The sequence below is a fragment of the Eumetopias jubatus genome, unplaced genomic scaffold (genome assembly GCF_037043125.1).
Source record: "Eumetopias jubatus isolate StellerSeaLion01/CBP00866 unplaced genomic scaffold, mEumJub1_p1.0 scaffold_1, whole genome shotgun sequence".
In the NCBI taxonomy this organism is placed as follows: domain Eukaryota; kingdom Metazoa; phylum Chordata; class Mammalia; order Carnivora; family Otariidae; genus Eumetopias; species Eumetopias jubatus.
This window is the reverse complement of record NW_028274807.1, coordinates 97683127-97703407: the sequence shown is the minus strand read 5'-3', so window position 1 is coordinate 97703407 and position 20281 is coordinate 97683127. Positions and strand designations below refer to the sequence as shown.

Genomic DNA, 20281 nt, shown 5'->3' with positions numbered 1-20281 from the left:
CTTTCCCTCTTTGAAAAATTGATTCAAATTGAAATTTCTAATTCCTCTTCTCCCTTTCTCTTTGGAATCTATCCATTAAAGCTTTCGTTCCCAAACATTCCATCAAAAATCCCACATCTTTGCCACCAATAACCTCCACATTTCCAAACTCACAGACCTTTGTGTACAGTTTCATATAGTTTTCATTACACTCAGTCTATATTTGATACTTTTATTACCCCTTCCTTGAAATGTTCTCTTCATTTGCTTTTGGGGAGATTATTTGTTCTCCTAGTTGCCTTTCTAAGTCATTGGCTACTCATTCTCTCTCCTGGTTGCTCTTCTTTCTCTGGGCCTCTAGCCTAGGAGTGCTCAGGCATCTGCTCTGTCCACCACCTCCATCCGTCTCATGGCTTTAAATACCATCTTCATGCCCTTAGATACCAAATTTATATCTCAAACATCTACCTTTCTGGTTCTAGAACTAGAACCCCTGAGTTCTAGACTACAGTGTTGGAATTGTTATTTTATTGCTAAAAGTGTCTGGTAAGATAGACACTTTAAACTTAAAATGTTTAAAATAGCACTTTTGGTTACAAAATCCCATTGGCATCCTTATTTCAGAAATTGGCACCTCTGGTGGCTCAGGTCAAAAACTTTGGGATATTCTTGCCATCACTTACTCTCTCATATCCCACACCCAATCTATTAGCAAATCCTGCCAGATCTTCCTTCAAAGTATGGTCATACCTTGTTTCTGTTTTTAAGATTTTATTTATTTATTTGACAAAAAGAGATAGCAAGAGAGGGAACACAAGCAGGGGAGTGGGAGAGGGAGAAGCAGGCTCCCCACCGAGCAGGGAGCCCGATGTGGGGCTCAATCCCAAGACCCCGGGATCATGACCTGAGCTGAAGGCAGACGCTTAACGACTGAGCCACCCAGGCGCCCTGTCATACCTTGCTTTATTGTGCTTCTCTTTGTTGCCCTTTACAGATACTGCATTTTTTACAATTGAAGGTTTGTGGCAACCCTGCCTCGAGCAAGGTTATTGGCGTATTTTTTCCAACAGCATTTGCTTACTTTGTGTCTCTGCGTCGCATTTTGGTAATTCTCACTACATGGCATTTTTTTTTCATTATTATTCTATTTGTTATGGTGATCTGTGATGAGTGACCTTTGATGTTACTATCATAACTGTTTTGGGCCACCATAAATGGTGCCCAAATAAGACAGAGAACTTAATGAAGAAATGTATGTATTCGGACTGCTCTACTGACCGGCTAGTCTCCCATTTCTCACCTTCTCTTCAAGCCTGCATAATATATGCCCAACCATAAAAAAATTTTTAACTTGTGATTAACAAGTGCTCTATAAAAACTGTAGATTTTCATATCAAGGAGTTTTATGAAATGTCTAATTTTCATACCTCCAGAAACATTATGAAACCAGTAAAAGCATGACTGAAATTTTGGCTTTTAAACAAAATATGGAATTCTAACAGTGATATCATTAGGCTATTATGTTGGTTTGTAATGGTTTATCAGATAAAATATATTTTTGTAGGTAATATTTTAACTCTAGTCATAAAAACATATTATTTTGGTATCAATCCTTAAGAGACTGATACACCAAAAAATAATGTAATTTGTATAAGATAAAGACTCAGTTGCTTTTATATAACAGAGGTCAGTGGACAAGTTAATACTGACATTTCATTCATAATAAATCTACCGATTATCCTATCAGGTTCATAGTATTTATCATGTTATTAGGAAGGAGTCTAGGTAAAATATTAACACAAAATATAAAAATAGGGTGGAGTTATGCTTTTTAGCACTTGGATTTTTTTTTTTAAGATTTTATTTATTTAATTGACAGAGAGAGAGAGAGAGACAGAGAGAGAGGGAACACAAGCTGGGGGAGTGGGAGAGGGAGAAGCAGGCTTCCCGCCGAGCAGGGAGCCCGATGCGGGGCTTGATCCCAGGACCTTGGGATCGTGACCTGAGCCGAAGGCAGTCGCTTAACCATCTGAGCCACCCAGGTGCCCCTTAGCACTTGGATCTTGAGTGCTATTGACTGGGAAGGAAAATTGAAGCAAGAATAATTTCTTGGAACTCATAAATCTGACCAAACACATTTTAGTTATATCTGACTGTGAAACAGTCAGAAAAATAGTATTTTATACAGTAAAATATATTTTTTTAAAGATTTTATTTATTTATTTGACAGAGAGAGACACAGTGAGAGAGGGAACACAAGCAGGGAGAGTGGGAGAGGGAGAAACAGGCTTCCCACTGAGCGGGGAGCCCAATGTGGGACTCGATCCCAGGACCCTGGGATCATGACCTGAGCCGAAGGCAGACGCTTAACGACTGAGCCACCCAGGTGCCCCTATACAGTAAAATATTTAAAATCACATTTTGGTTACTGCATTTTATTACTTAGTGAAATATGGCATATTATTTCATACCTGATAGGTCTTTTGAAGTATTACATTTATATGTTACTGAAATTATGACTTTGATTTTTAAAATAATAATGGATTAATTCCAATTCAGACTAAACTTCAGATTTACAAGTGCACTGAATGTTATAATTTTTTCCAAATACAGAAAACATTTGGAAAATCATACAGAACTAATCACATTGTTATTTCCAAGTAAATGGATGCTGTCAATGTGATTTTTCCATGTTTTAATGAGCCCCCTTATACTATAAAAACATTAGTTCTCCCCTACTTCACTGTGATAAAGTATTTCAAAACACTTAGTCAAATGTATTTTAGTTTTATAGCTATCTTCATAGATGCAGCCCTCTGGGGGGATCTTGTTTCTCCTTCTCATACCACTGATGGTAAAATACCACTGCACTCTGAAATGGTTTTGCAAGTGATCTTATGTATACCCTAGACTGTCCCATAATGTAATTCCTCCTTCTCAAATAAGTTACACTAATGCATGCATATTTTTTTTAAAATCTACTTTTATATTTTATCTATTAAATTTAAAGTACTTTACACTGCAGCTACTACTCATTGTTTTATTCCTTATGGAGTAATTTCTCACCTAATTCTTTGGCAGGGTCGGGGGAGGCAGGTAGAATTTGAAGTGAGAGAACACTGATGCTGTCATGATAGCAATAAAATAAATCCAAGGGGATTGGAGCCCTGACCCTTTTGCAAAGTCATCAAAATGTTTCAGTTAGGTTAATTATAATAATGTACCACAAATAATTATAGAATCAGAGGGTAAGGATTTTTTTTCTTCACTCTGGAAACCACATGAACTATTATGTCAGGAAATCTAATTATAAGCCTGATAATAATTACACTAGATGGCCAGATGACAGTCTTTCACAAACTTAAACTTGTCTCTACATCTCATGATGTCTAATTTTAGTCTGTTCTCTGCCCTTACCCTTATAATATTAACCAGGCAGGTATCAGCATGCTAACATGTTAAAATTATTAGTTTGCAATCAAATGCATTTCCTAAGACTGTTTAATGCCTCCTTTCAATAATTCATGGTGAAGGCAGCCTGGTGAAAGAATAATAAAAGGAAATGAAAGTTAATAGTTTCGAGTCCTAGTTAATCTTCGTTCTGTCACCTATTAGCTCTAATTCACTTTTCTTCTATGGACCACACACTTCTCATCTGAAATGTTAGATAGTGTCATCATTTCGGCATTTTTTAATTCTAATAATAGAATCCATACACTTCATACTTTGCCAGTGTAATGGTATCATTCATGTTAACACAATCTTTAACTGCTATCCTTTTGCTACACTTAAGGCATCTCTTATTGAGAAAGGTGTTGTGATGAAGTCCTAGAATATTTATTTTGTTAAGTTAAAACATATAATAAAAATAATTTCAAGTGTAATTTGAAAATTAATTTATTGGTGAAGGGATTTGTACAAACTTTACATAATGAATAGGGACACATATTAATTCCTACAGAGATTTAGAATGAAAAAGCACTGATTCTTACACTTTCTTTGATTTTCCTCAGTTTTTCTATTATCTTTTGAAAACACAAAATGGTTGCAGGAGGGGGAAAGACAAGAACACACAAAGAAAATACACTCACTTAAAAAATAAATGGGGTTGAAATAATTGTTCTTTCAATCACTTTATTTCCTGTGTCATATATAAGTAAATAAGAAGGAATCATACCTATTAAACACTAATATTATTAAATCCACTTTGCATTATAAATATTAGAAAATACATTATTATCGCATGTGTTCCTACTAGTCTAGTGAAGTTACAGCAATGTCTATGAAGTGCCCACCCCTTAATGCATGGGTGTATTCAGATATATATATATATATATATATATATATATATATATCCCAAATATTCCAAATCAGAAACAAAGTTCATTGCATTAGAAGTCTAGCAAATCTGTAATTTGTAATCATTATAATTACAATTTATTATATGGAAGCATGCCTATTTTTATTTTTTTATTTTTTAAATTTTTATTGTTATGTTAATAACCATACATTACATCATTAGTTTTTGATGTAGTGTTCCATGATTCATTGTTTGTGAAGCATGCTTATTTTTAAATTGTCTCAATTATTTAAAAAAATCTTGTACACTAAGAAATTATGGCTTAACATTTAATTTAATCACACCTACTTCTTAGTACAGAAATCAGGAACTATTCTTATTTTTTTTAATAGATCAGTGAATCATGGGACTGAGAGTTTAGTAGTATATTTTTGTTTCCACTTAATAAATTGTTCCATCTGTGATAAGATTTCTTCCAGTGTAAGGGAATAAATAAGAAATAAAATACACAAGGGTAGCAGCAGATAAGCTACAATGAAGTTACAAATACTTCGTTAAGTAATTTTTTTGGTTTCATGATATCAAAATAGGACAAAAGAAAAGTGTGACATAACATTTATGTCTGGCAAAAAAATGTTAGGAAACATTAACCACTTTAGAGGGATTCTGAATAAATGGATTATCACCAAAAAGACAGAAGCCAGTCAACTGCCTCAATTTTATTTGATCTTTATTTGTTTGAAAACCTCATTGATTAATTCCCGTGGAGCTGGGAAGTGAAACAATTGTATGTTTTTTGGGAGAAGGCAAGTTTGATCTTAGATAAGAATAGATTGAAGCAGTTTTTGCCTGGTAGGAGGAAAATATATATTGTTTTAATGGGAAGGAGGAATGCAATTCTCTGTAAATGATAAGGTAACATTTGCATATGTCAGCGAGGGAGGCATATTTATATCCCCATTTTACAGATAAGGAAAAACAGTAGGGCGTTTTAAGTAAGTTGCCTAAGGTGATATAAATATAAGATCTGTAGAAAGATGAACACTGGACACATCAGGGCTGTCACATACAATTGGGACAACTGTGTAACTGCGCTGTGAATGGCTTCCCTTAAAGTTATACACTGGTGGAGCTCTGAATGTAGCACCTGGAGAGGATACAGTAAACAAAAGATGATCTGACCCAGTGGGAAGCAACGGGAGGGGTCCTGGAATAATGATCCTCCACTATCTTACATTCTGCTACTAATTATATTTTGGCTATTTACTTTCTTTAGCTGCTCTGGTCTGTCTGATAAATCAAGTTTGATGTCACCAATTTCCTGTATAATTGGGATAGTACTGAATGGATGGATGTCATTAAGTTCTGCTTAATTTAATTTCTTGGCCATCAAGTTATTGCTTGGATGAATGATTGATGGATATATATGTGAACTGATATTTCAACATATATTAGTATAGAGTATTGGGTGTAATGCACATATGGACCTGTGTGCTATTTGGGTAAGGTTTTAAATTCATTTTCAAAGGTGGGATTGAGGGAAAGCAGGAACAAGCAAAGTACATATAGGTGGTAATTACAATCAGCAAAGGTTTACATGATAGTGTGGCTTCTGTTTTAGAAGGAATTTAAAACACTACAACTAGAGATACCAAATCTGAATACAATTTAGTGCTACCACAGAATAATGTTTTCTTATTTTTGCCCATAAGTCAAACTAAAAAGGCTTTTATATGTCTTGGAAATTGAAAAAATATTCTAAAGTAACTGCAAAAAAAGGTGTTTCATGTAACTGAATGAGAAATATAAAGGTTAAGATTCCCTTAAAATACAAATTGGAGGAGTTTGGATTTTTATGTTCATCCATGACAGAGTGATTTAAACTGGATTAGCCTTCCCACCATAAACAATTATAATACTGGACAAAAAACAAAACAAAAACAAAAGACAAGGCAATGAGTTTCAAGAACCTGAGAACAGGCAGCACAAGTCTGTGTTATTTGAGAGCAGGGAAGTCTAAGGTGAGCCCGTGTTTACTGTGGTTACTCATCTGCAGAGAATTTCTTGTCCAAGATGCAGGGAGTGTGAGGCTAAGCAGTTGAGTAGCTTCACTGAGGTCGAGAGACAGAAATAAGAGTTCCCGGATACAGAAGCTGGAATCTGGGGCAGAACTCCAGAGAGGAAGGAGTGAGGCTCAAATTCTCTGCAGGGATTCCCTGCAGATTTTTGGCTGAGGCTGGGCTGAATATGTACAGGGTGAGTGTCTAAGAGGCAGACTAGAGAGAAGATGCTGTAAGGCTGAGAGCAGAAGAGAGATGGGAAAAGCTGGAGAGTGAATAACTATCATAATGTTGTCAACACTTCATTTACATCTCATTAATACCTCTTTAAAACTCAGTGTCCAGCTGGAGGCAAAGACAAGCCTTAGAAGTAAGGAATACAATGAGACCTGGTCTGTCCCATCCTAACAGACCCTGAAACCAAGTCCCTGCAATACCCTCAGTGAAGACAGACTTTTGAGTTTTAGTCCTGCCAAGTTGGAGGATCTATAAAATATCTTGGACCTCCCCTGGGTCCACTCTAACAAAATATAAAACCATGCCTATTACACATTTGAGACAAACTTAAGTGTATACACATCCTTTAATTGAATGGCCTGGTAAAATAGAAAAACATTCTTCAGTGCAAGCATACTTCTTCCAAGAGGGATAAAATAATATAGAATTTTTTCTGCATATAATCCACAAAGTCCAGTATAAATTTGAAAATTATTAAGCATGCAAAGAAATAGAAAAAGAGAAACTGAACCTGTGAACCAGATAGTGGATGAGCAAACAAAACCTTAAAACTATTTTAAATATGTTCAAGAACTTAAAAAATAATATCTTTTTAAATAGGAGATAGAGAGGGACTCTTGGCAAAGAAATGAAATTATTTTTAAAAAAGGAAATTTTTATCTGAAAACTAAAATGAAATAAAATAGTCATGGGGTGGGTTCAGCTACAAATTGGAGAAGGTTAGAATGGTCAATGAGCTTGCAGAGAAATAAGTAAAAAGTACTTAATTTGAAAAACAGAAGCAAAACTGAAGAAAAGGGAGCAGAAATTTAGTGACCTGTGAAATATTAAACAACCTAGTACATGTATAATTGGAGTTTTAGAAGGAGATGAGAATGAGAAGGAAGCAGAAAGAATATTTGACGAAATGCTGACCCAAAATATCTCAAATGTGACATGAAAAATCAACAAGAAGAACCTTAGTGAACCCCAGACCAAATATATATATATATATACTTAGAAACATCATGGACAAACTATAGAAAACCCAAGATAAAGAGAAAATTTTAAAATCAACCCAGAGGGGTGAAAAAAAAAAGATATTGCATACAGGGGGGAAGTCATATGAATAAAAGCGCACTTCACATCAGAACTAGAGAGACAAGAAGATAATGGAAAAGAAAAAAAATCAATTCAGTATTCTATATTCTTAAAAAATATCCTTCAACAGAGGTAAAATAAAGGCATTTTCAGATAAAAGAAAGTTGATGAATGGCTAGTTGTAACTAGCCAACCTACACAATGAGAAATCCTAAAGAATGTTCCTCAGCACGAAGGGAATGATGCCAGATGAAAACTAGAATCCATAGGTAAGAATAAAGAATGTTAGAAATGGCAATTCTGTGGGTAAACATAAAAGACCATTTTTCCTTTTCTTTTATGAATTTGCATAAATATAACTGATGGTTTAAAACAAATGATATTTTAATGATATTTAATATTAAGTGAGATTTTATATTACACATTGCCTAACCATATGACAGCAATACAAAAAATATCGAGTATACGTGAAACAATATTGTTAGTTTCTTGCATTTGTGAAGTAGTAAGGGTGATGGAGAAAATGGGAAATGTGAATTGTGAAGAAAGTGGGAAATGTCAGTTGCAAAATGCAAAATGTTTCAGTATTAACTATAAGTTGACTTTCACAAGTTAAAGAAACAATTGCTAGCCCTAAAGCAACCATGGGAAAAAATATTAAAGGCAAATTAAAATGTCTATATAAAATGACATTTTAAAAAGCAAGATGATGTACTTAAAATCATATTGTTAAATACATTAAATGTCAAATGGATTAGTCATACCAACTCAACTGTAAGGAAGATTTCTTTAGAAATATAAGTGGAATAAAAGAATAGAACAAAATGTGTAAACATAAGTATGGGAAACTTGACATCTCTATCTTGATATTAGACAAAGCCAACTTCGGGATAAAGAGACATTTCATAATGATAAAATGGTCAATTAATCAGGACTATATGATCCTAAATATGCATAGAAATTAATAACATAGATTTAAAATACTAAAAGAAATTAGCAGAGCTAAATGGAGAAATGAGTAATACCACAATTACAGTTGAAGATGTTAATACCCCTCTCTCAGTTTTTGAAGCAAGTAGAAAACATATTAGGGAGAATATTAGAAGACCTGAATGACCGTGAACTAATTAATTTACAGAACACACCATACTATGTGAACTAATTAATTTACAGAACACACCATACTATGTAACGGAAGAGCACATAAACTAATAACCCATACAGTCATATGCTGGGTCATAAAATAGTTCTTAATATATTTCAAAGGGGAAAATCTTACAGAATATTGTCTACTACTAGAATGGAACTAACCTAGAAATCAATAACAAAATATCTAGAAATTATCCAAATACTTGGGAGTTAAGTAACAGTCTACTAAATGACCCATTGGCAAAATAAAAAATCACCAAGAAAAATTCAAAATTATTTTGAATTTAATTTTTTTTTAAGTAGGCTCCACACCCAGCATGGAGCCCAACAGGGAGCTTGAAATAATGACCCTGAGGTCAAGACCTGAGCTGAGACCAAGAGTCAGACACTCAACCAACTGAGCCACCCAGGCACCCTTATTTTGAATTTGATTATAACAAAAAGTACAATTTATGCTAGATATTATTTAAGAAGGAGAATTTGTTAAAATGTATTATGAACCATGAACTTGAAAACTCATTTTCCTGAATAATTATTACTGCTCCTAGTTCTACTTTTTTACTTTCTTAATGTGCCATTTTTGGGATATGAAGAAGTAGAAAACTGCAGTTTCTCAATCTTGGAATAACTAACATTTGGAATGAATAATTCTTTGTTGTGGGGGCTGCTCTGCACTTTCCAGGAGGTGTAGGAGCATCCCTGGCCTTTACCTTGTTAGTAGCACCCCCACCACCAGCTGGGACACTCAAATACAGATCCAGACATTAGTGAATGTTCCCAGGGGTGGGAAGGTGAGGGGTCAGGGGATTAATCTCCCTTCACTGAAAACCACAGAGCTAGAACATAGCTTTTGTGGTCAGATAGAGGTGGATGGATTTACAAACTGTACATTTACCAACTTTGTTTCCACTGGAGTTGACTTAACCATTCTAAACTTCTATATTTATTCCTAGGTATACTTTAAAGAAAGATAATGTATACCAGGAGATTAACATTATGTTTGCCAACAAGTCAACTCTCAACAGGTATGAAGTATTATTACTTCCGTTCCACTGTGCAAATGTTGCCTGTAAAGAAACTCCCCAACTAAAATGACATTTTGTGAGAGCCAAACTACTTTAAAAATGAGATTATGGTTTATAATCTCATTTGTGTGAATTTATCATTATAACTGAAATGTGTCAATCTTCATATCTATTCTGTTAAGCATCAAAGATTTGCTTCTTTGATCTGTTGCTGTGTGTCAAGATATTAGCCACATCCAATTCTCAGTATTCTCCATTGTGACATGAGAAAGTATAAATTCCTTGATGATTTCCACATGCAAAATAAATTCCTTTAAAAATCACAGGCATCAATAATTTTAAAGAATGTATCTCCTTAAATTCTTTACAATCTCTAGAATTGTAAGAAAGAATTTAAAACATATTAAAGCGATTTAATATGGATATAGCCTTTAGGGTGAGAAGAAAATGAGATAGAAATCACTCTAAAGCTGCTCTGGAAATGATGATTCTTCTTCAGCAGAAATTGAAGCTGATGTGGAGAAGTCATAAGATTGTGCAACTATAAAAAATGGCTAACATATCTTGAACATATGTACATTTTTTACTCATTCTAGCCTTTACCTGTTTTTGTTCAATCATTTGATAACCAAATAATTTGATAAATATGTCATATACCCACACTAGTACTTTAATGAGTTTCCAGTAAAACCAGTTTCTCTTTTCAGAAGTTAGTTCAGTCTAGCTTGGGAGGCTTAGCATACAATGAAAAATCCCACAGAGACAAGTTACAGTCAACAACTTCTGTTGAGAGTGAAAAAGAGGACTGAAGCAATTACAACTCTAAGAATTAAAGATATGCTTGGTGAAACGTGTGGGTGTGCAGGACCTTAAAAAAGAGTAGGACTTGTGTCATTAAGAAGGAGACGGGTAGCTGTTCTAAACAGGGTGCAGAGCAAGAACAAGGATGGAAGGTTATATTAAGCTTAAAATCTTTGGCATTCATGAGGTAATTGGCCTGCCAAGAAGCCCGGTATTGTTGGGGAATATGGGTTGCAGTAAGATTACAGAGGTCTCTTAATGAGAGAAAGAAGAATTTTTGCTTTAGACAGAGTGGATAAACATTAAAAATTTTTGAGAAGAATGACATCATACAAGTACTTTGTAGGAAATACATATAGTGACATGAAGTAATAATGAATTTCAAATGGAGGTTGGAAGAGAAAACTAGAACACAATATCACTATCAACATTCTTTCCAATTATAAAAGATAACATGACAGATTGGATTAATGCATCTATCAATTTGTGAGTTTCTGCAAGTACTCACAGTAATTTAAAAACAGATGCCCAAACTTCTATTTCTTTTGTTTTTCTCACTGATACCAATTATCCCAATGTATAAAATTCTTTTGTGGGTTACAAAAAAATACCCCTTATTTTCTATACACATAAATTTGTATATTTAAGAGATACAAATTAGAAAATATATTTGAACAGATTGTTTTCTTCTGACTCCTGGGGGCATAATATCACAATATTTATAACATATAAGGAAAAATAAGTTCTACATACTTCGGATTAGCTAATGTCAGCTATATGGCTGCTCAAGCTGAAAGCAGCTTAGCTAAACCTGATGACCCTTGCAGCTGCTCCTGTCCAGTCACCTGAAAGCTCTGAACAAACCTATTAGGGGAAAAATTGATAAAATGCTGAACTCTGCATTTGTATTTGAAGTAATCTGAGGGCCAACCCCATCACCATCTTGCCCTTTGATTTTCCTGAATGGTAATGTGTTTTCCCACCTATCAGTTACCACTACCTCTGTTTATGAACATGAGGAGAATATATATTTCTACTCCTCCCTAAACCTATAAACACTATAAACTTTCAGGTTAAAAAGTATGGTTACAATAACTTTAGCTTTCAAGGTAAACATCTATTTGCATATAAACTTTGGCTAAGATTACTACAGTACTTTGCAGTATTTTGGAAATGAAATGAGAAAATATTTTTTCATAAAAGTTCTTCACTGATTTAAGCACCCTGATGCAAGAAATTGAAATTCATTATATAATAGAAACCAAAAGTAGCTTATGGTACAAAAAGAATAAATAATTAAAACATTTCTGTGCTTTTAATGAAGTCTATACCAGAGAGCAAGCAAAGCTAAGCAAAACCAAACAAAATCAAACAAGAACCCTGACAAAAATCAGCACTTACCCATATTTTGCAAAATTTGCCCAGTATTTCATTATGGATCTACTCAAAATTTCCTCAGCTTTTGTGTAATTAGCTCTTCTTTCCAGAGGTAAACCAAAGACAAATTCAATTTCATAACCATGCATCACTCCCATCCATTCTGGCCAAGGAAGTTGGGAGGATCGGTGCTCAAAATAGTAGAAAAAGGCATTATTTCCCAATTCTGAGAACTTTTTGGTGAACTCCAAGGCCGGACATATGATATTGTAGTCCCCAAGAACATCATCCAATGCATCACGATATTTTTCAGCTCTCTGATCATCTAACAAGTCCACATAATAAAAAAGGATCGATTCCCTTCCAAATTCACTCACTCCTGGAAAATACTTTTTTAAGCCTACTTGAAAGTCTTTTCTAGTTATGATACTGTCGTTATCTTTGCTGAAACCAGGAGCACCATATACTAAAAATGCTGTCCCTTCATCTTTATTAACACCCACCAAGATCTGGGCTTTTTTGAACTGTCCAAGTTGGAGTAGTATGTCTGGAATGTCAGTGAGAAAATCACCATCCACAACCGGACCAAAGTTTACAGACAAAAGAGTATCAGAGGGGACAACCAAGATTTCATTCAGTAGAATTTCCTGGGGATCTTTGTTTCGAAGGCATTTGATTATCTCAGTCTCATTTTCTCTAGAGCAACCAATAAATTTAGCTAAGGTCAATGTTCTGTTCCTGGCTTCATCGAGAGACATTACTGCCCAAGGGGCATTAGAGGATCCACTTTGCAGAATGGCTCTGGTAAACAATGGCTGGCTTCTAGGAGAAAGTAAATGAAGGCTAACTGAACCTGCTCCTGCACTTTCTCCAAAGAGAGTTACACTTTTAGGATTTCCACCAAAGGCAGCTATATTTTTTTGGACCCACTGAAGTGCCAACTGTTGATCAAACAAGCCCATGTTCCCTGGTACCTCGGGATTTCCTGGTAAAGCTAAGAATCCTAGGGCACCCACCCTATAGTTCATTGAAACTACAATAACTCTTTCAACCCGAGCCAGAAATTTGCCATCATAAACAGGTAAAGATGATGTTCCGGTTTGAAAACCACCACCATAGATCCAGATCATTACAGTCGCATTTTTTGGTTTAGGTGTTGGAACCCACACATTCAGATATAAACAGTCTTCACTGAGATCGGTGTTTGGGTTCCACATCTCTGATCCAGGGAAACCTGGGAAACTTTGATCTGTGTTCTGATAGCAAGAATTTGCATATTTTGTGGCATTCCAAATATCGGACCACTTGGTCAAGAACTGTGGCTTTTTGAATCGAAGTCTACCAAGAGGAGGCTGTGCATAGGGAATTCCAAGAAAGGCTGTTACTGTGCCACCAAGAACTGGCAAGTTCATTCCTCTGACTTTTCCATTCTTGGTGGTAATTATGATGTCTTCTTCCGTGAGTGACTTCCCAATAAACACCCAGAGCAGAAGAAACCGGAAGAGAAATCGGATTCTTATGATTGTACCCTTGCTCTGCATATTGATTTCTGAAAGAGAGGTAATTAGGAAGTTTTAAAAGCCTCATGCATCAAGTATTATATTTTATTTATGATAATTAACTGAAATAAAGTAATTCTTATTAACCCTAACAATTATGAAAACTAATAAATCTGTTACTACTATAAAGGTTTTGTTAAAAAAAACCACACACACAGAAAATGCTTGGAGATATTTCAGTTTTCAATTTAGAACAGGAATGAGTGGAATGGAAAAGTAGAAATTATTTCACTTGGAGGAATTCATTATCAGGTCTCTGTAAGGAAGATTTAGTATTTTAAAGAGGAAGTTTGTCCCAGGCATATATATATCTATATGTAGATATATCTATATCTATATCTATAGATATATATCTATAGATATAGATATAGATATATATTTTTTTGACTGACCCACCAAAAGTGGCATTAAGTAGTAGTCAACTTATGAAGATATCATTTCTACCTCGATTAGAGGAAAAAATACAAGCTCATGTATGCTCTGAAATGTGTACAGTTCTATTCATGGTCAGCTGACTCTTGACAGAACTGTGAAGTAGATTGAGAACCTTTAAGGATCCTTAGACTTATGTTACTGGCTTTTTCTGTTTCCATGGTCCCTTTGTGGTTCTTTTTGCCTCATGGTTTCTTCCTCAAAACAATCCAGAAGACAATTTGGACAATCTATTCATAGAATATTAAGTAACAAAAATACAGTAGTTGTCATTGAAACTAAAAATTGTGAAAACTAACAAATCTGCTGCCACTGTAAAGAACTATGGGAAAAACTGGAAGAGAAACTGAAGATATATACCAGAAAAGGTGAGTAACAAAGAAAGCCTTCTCTACCTGAATTACAATGTCAATGGAGAGAACCAGCAGCTGATAATATAATGTGTGAGAGGAGATACTTTGAAGGAATTTTACACTCAGGGATTACTCAATGCACATCTGTTATTTGTTAATTGATTAAAGTATATGCAACTGACAAGGTTGCCTATATGTTAACATATGACATGTGTTAACATGGTCAGATTACTTGCATTTTGATAGTGGACAAAATAAGTGAGATTAAGAGGACTAATGCTGAGGAATTACTGGAAAGAGTAGAAGAAAAAGGAATCTTTGAGACCTACAAAATTATAACTATTTGACATTTTATTAAATAATATTTATTGATGACATGAAAAGATTGCTTGTGGAAATCAAAGTTTTACTAAAAATTCATAATGTGTGGCACTGGGGTGGCTCAGTGGGTTGAGTGTCCTACTCTTGATTTCAGCTCAGGTCATGATCTCATGGGTCATGAGATCTAGCTGCATTGGGCTCCAAGCTCAGCAGGGAGTCTGCTTCTCTCCCTCTACCGTCTTCTACTCCTCCCCCCAACTCGTGCTTGTGTGTGCTCTCTCTCTTCCTCTCAAATAAATAAATAAACAAATTCATAATGTACACCTTAATTTCTTTAAAATTAATAAAACCTAAAAATCAGATTCTTAAACTTCACATAACAAAGAGGGACCCAAAAATGTAATGCCCATATCATTTAAAAGAACTAACATCTTTATATAACTGAAAGAAAACCTGATTAAAACAGTCAAATACAAACACTGATTCTCATCCACATGATAATAACAAAGGTCCATAAATGTAAAAAAATTTTTTCTGTATTTTTTTTGATACTGTAATTGTAAATACAAGCTATGTGTCTAAGAAGCTAATGCTGTGAGCATTGAGAATCTGTATTAGTGTTTTTATTTTTTTTAATTTATATTGTCTCAGAAGGTAGAGGGAATAAAGTATTACCCTGAAAACTGTTCCAGAGTTAGGATTCTCACATTTTAAATCAATTGCATTCACCAGTGCTAATGGTACAGCTAGTGATCAACAAGTATTTTTTGAGCCCCCCAAAAGATCTGGATAACCTGATCAATTGTATTTTGTTCAGTGTGCTTATGGATATCTCTATCTCTGTCTCTGTCTTTCTACCTATATATCTAGATCTAACACTATCATTGTCCATGTATATGCATGTCTATATATAATGATTATAAAAATAATAAGGTTTTAAAAAATCAAACTGTGAGATTATTTTATGTTATCAGTTTTGATACTTTTGGATCTGTGTTGACTGTTAAATACATTATTGAATTACATAATATTTTAATACTATTTCTATACTATTATATTTATGATTTCTATATTATTATAATATGATATACTATTTATAATATACTATTTATGATAATTAGAATGATATCATAGTATTATGATAATGTAACAATAATGTAAAGGTTCTTGTAGACTTAACACTTACTAATGAAATTTTATATTTCTGACAGTTCAGGAATTTTAGAGGTATAGATACTACAGTCTTATTTTTTTTTCCTTCTGATAATTTCTAAGCCCTTTCTTTTAAATAGATGGAGGTGACATTTGGAGAACAAAGTGCTGCAGCATTTTGTTTTGTTTTGTTTCTTTTTAAAAGCCTGCTTTGGAAAGAAAAGAGGAATTAAGACACAAAGCAGGTTTACTCTAAGATGCATTTCAACACATTAATTGCAGCATCTTTGATTGTACTCATTCCTCTCTGTGGCCCAGTTCAAGCAATGTTCTTCTGAATCTCAAGTAAAGATCATTCATTTGTGTGTGTGTGTGTGTGTGTGTGTGTGTGTGTGTGTGTGTGGTTTTATATAAATATTATTTTGCCTTTGTAAACTAAACACCTAATGCTAATAATTTTTGTTCTCTGATAATTTTCAAACGTTTATTCTACAGTTTAATAATTTTATTGCACAGCAAGTATAATACTACCAAAACATTTTGTTTTTATATGTAATTAGTAAATTAATAATTGTCCTTGAATATTTTAAAAATTATCTACTATAACACGTAAAAGGTTAGTATCATTTGTATGTCACTTAGTTTGATTTTCTTGTATGTTTTTATTTATATTTGTGCTGACTAGGTGTCAATGTTGTATAGTATGATTTATGCAAATAATAATCTTGCTTTCTCAACAATGACCTATGAGTCATCATCTCACAAATAATGTAATTAGTAACACTCAAAAAAAATCATCGTAAGCATGTGGTCACAGCAAGAATGGCAATATAATCCCAACTCTCCATCATGGTACCTGTTGGAGAGTTTATATACCATATTATGAAGCCTAGACTTTAATATGAAAGTATGCATGTGCTCCTATATACATTGTTAGTGTAGGGTAATATTTTTATAGTTAGCTGCAGTACTGATTTAAATAAGCCATTATGTTGTCCTTTTCATAATCTGGTATTCTCTATTCTAACAGGTTGCTCTGTATTTTTAGTATATGTTACCACATGATTAAATAATCAAAAGATGAATAAAGGAGACTAAGAAAATGTTATTAGTCTATATATCTAAATCTTTATTAATAATTAAAACATTAAATAAAACTTCATTTGTTTTTTCAATAAATTCTGGTGCGAGTTGGCTAATGTCACATTAAATAAACAACTTAAACTCTGAGAATACATAACACATCATAAGGAATGGGGAAATTTTTCATACCAACTACAAATGAGTATCTGAATTAGATCACTTAACTTACTGCCATAGTTTTGGAAAGAAAGGCAAGACTCTTTGGAATTGCAAGAGAAAATGAATGATGGGTGTGGGAAGAAGGAAAAACCTGAAAGATAATGAAGACTATAGTATTCCAAAGTTGTCAAGTGCTCTGGGATATCAAAATCTACTGGCAATCTTTGGAAAATATTTCAACCTTTCAACAATATAACTTTGAAAGTAAAAAAAGGCAAAAAATTACTTTTTTCATTTTTGATTTAATTTTGAAAGTATTATCAACTTTTTAAAAAGATTTTATTTATTCATTTGACAGAGAGAGACACAGCAAGAGAGGGAACACAAGCAGGGGGAGTGGGAGAGGGAGAAGCAGACCCTCCATGGAGCAGGGAGCCCGATAAGGGGCTCGATCCCAGGACCCTGTGATCATGACCTGAGCCGAAGGCAGATGCTTAATGACTGAGTCACCCAGGCACCCTGAAAGTATTATCAATTTTAAGAAATATATGTTATGCCATAAGACATGGCTATAATAAAATGATTGACAGAAAGCTACTTATTTGCCATACATTTGCCATAGCTGATTATCAACCACATTTTCAAAATAATTGGCCACCCAAGGACTTCTTAAAAGATGGGCAAGCAAATATTGATAATAGTTTTCTGAGTGTAATTTTCCTGTTTTTTAAAAAGTTATAATATGCATTTCTATATAAAAATAAACCTTAAAATAGTGGGGCAAGAGCCATCTAGATAATATGATCTAAAACAAGCGCCTCTAAAATATATTTGGTCAAATTAAACAACTAAGCCTTTATACCAAACCCAAAAAGCTTGTTTTGTTGTAGGCTATCTGAAGTGGGGAACTGAGGAAGTCTATTTATAAATAGACTATACCACTGTCTTTCAGGGATCCTTCAGATACCCATTAGTTCCTAAAAGAATGTGTACAGATAGAAGACACTATGTTAGGTATGAGAAGCATAAGATCTTTATCTGTCCTCAATCAGGAAGAACATTCACAAACTTTTCATTGTGCGAATAATTCAAACATTTGACATTAGAGAGGTATCTTGGGTCTTCTTTGAAAGTTAAATCTGGTGTTAGGTTGACATCTATTCAGTTATAATCCTCTAACATCCTACAGTTTTTATAAGAATGAGCAGATTTTGGCATGAAAGCATTAATATGAAGACAACATACAATTTAAATATGTTATTATTATCAAAAAATGATTCAGAGCAGAAACTAAATTTATAAACAAGATGTGATTTGTTAAGATATTATTAGCCCATATTTTAAAAACTGAAATGTGGAATAGATCTCAAACATTTTCTTACAGTTAAAGAAGCAGGACATTAAAAACAACAATAAAACAACTTAGCAAATCCAATTAGCAATTTTGTCATTCAAAGGTGATGTTATTTCAAAATCACAGAGAATTCTAAAGATGTTCATTTAAAGTATAAAGCCACTCTTTAAAAACTCATGTTCATCCTTAAACAAGTAACTATTTACATAAGTGAAATATATTTATCGTAAGTATGAGATAGTTTATATTATGGAAGGCATTATACAGACTAGTGATAGTACCTCCTAGTTGAGTTTATTATTGTGTAATATGTTCCTAAAAATTGGGAAGGCCTACTTTTGAAATAAAAAATGAGGGGCGCCTGGGTGGCTCAGTTGGTTAAGCGACTGCCTTTGGCTCAGGTCATGATCCTGGAGTCCCGGGGTCGAGTCCCACATCGGGCTCCCTGCTCAGCAGGGGGTCTGCTTCTCCCTCTGACCCTCTTCCCTCTCGTGCTCTCTGGCTTTCATTCTCTCTCTCTCAAATAAATAAATAAAATCTTTAAAAAAAGAAATAAAAAATGAATTATAAACAGAAATCATAAACAATGAAATAATTTCATCCACATTTCAGTTTACTTTTAATCATTCACACATTTTATACTCAATGCTTAATTCTCTGATTAAACAAGAACTGATATCATCAAAATAAAGGTAGGTGTACAAGACTATAGGACGAGCAGAAAATCTATATTTGCTAATTGTTTGTATAATAGAAATAATAGCAAATTTACAATATTATGCTATAATTTAAATGCACATATTTTAAAAAAAGAGGACAACTAGAACCAAGGGGGAAAAGTTTGTATATCAAGTTAGAAAACAGAATTTTCTTTTAGATATAAGAAACTTAGACTTTATTCTTTGCCAATTGATATTGTTTCAGATGACAAAATGTTGATTAAGAAAAGTACCCTGCCAAGCCAGACAATAAGAGAACTATTCATTTCATGCCACTTAAAAAAAAAAAAAAATTAAGAAAGAAAAAGGAAAAAGGAAATAGAGTAAGACTGGTCAAAAACCACTTTTGTTACTCTTTTTAGGAGAGATAGAGATTCACTGAATTGTGCATTTAAGCGTAAAATACAGCATAAAATGTTTTCCCTTAGGGAGCGCACTGAGAAGATACATCAGTGATTCCACAAGTGCTATGGTTACACAAAGTTGAATAAATTCATTTTTTCCTCAGCAGTTAAATGGACTCACTTTGCGTTCCTTGAATAATAGGCAGATTTGATGCATGTGTCTGCTCGCTTGCTTCATCTGTCCCATTGGCAATAATTGTTCTCCACAGTGCACCAAAGGGGCACAGCAAACCAGTGAAGGTATAACAATCCTCCTACAGAATGAGCTTCTCAGTAAGTTGCATCTCTACACGAACATGTAAATTCAGAGCCGCTTACCTGACTCACTGCAACAAAGATGATAAAGTTTGCAAGGAGTGGAAATCATGTAATACTTCGGGGAAGCGCAGTATGCAGCTGCTGCTCCAGCCTGTAAATTGGACGGCACTGACATTACAATCAACTGTTACTGACAAAGCTCGCGAGAGTTGGCAGCCGCAACTCGATCTAGAGGCAGCCAATCTTTACTTTCTGACATCTGTTCAGAGGCTAATGGTTATGAATGCACTAGTGATTCATTTACAAAAGTATTACCAGATTCATGCTTTACGATTGCAGGCGCTCATTTCAGAGTGAAGGAAAAAAAAAAAGACACAGAAGTTTCTTTAACAGAAGCTGAAACTGAACAGAAAATGCATGTGTTTTCCTTTTTAAATACTACCAGATATTTTAAGGTCTTTTCCCGTTTTTATAGAATA

General features: G+C 34.1%; 1 protein-coding gene across 1 annotated transcript in view; it reads right to left on the bottom strand.

The window, feature by feature from the left end:
- The window catches only part of BCHE (butyrylcholinesterase), a 60205-nt gene extending 40228 nt beyond the window's left edge, over positions 1-19977 (bottom strand). The window contains exons 1-2 of the mRNA XM_028103172.2: positions 19863-19977; positions 12033-13557 (exon numbers count right to left, since the gene is read on the bottom strand). Of these exons, the coding sequence (XP_027958973.1) occupies positions 12033-13557; positions 19863-19977 (1640 nt within the window). The remainder of the gene's footprint in view (positions 1-12032; positions 13558-19862) is intronic.
- Between the last annotated feature and the right edge of the window lie 304 nt (positions 19978-20281).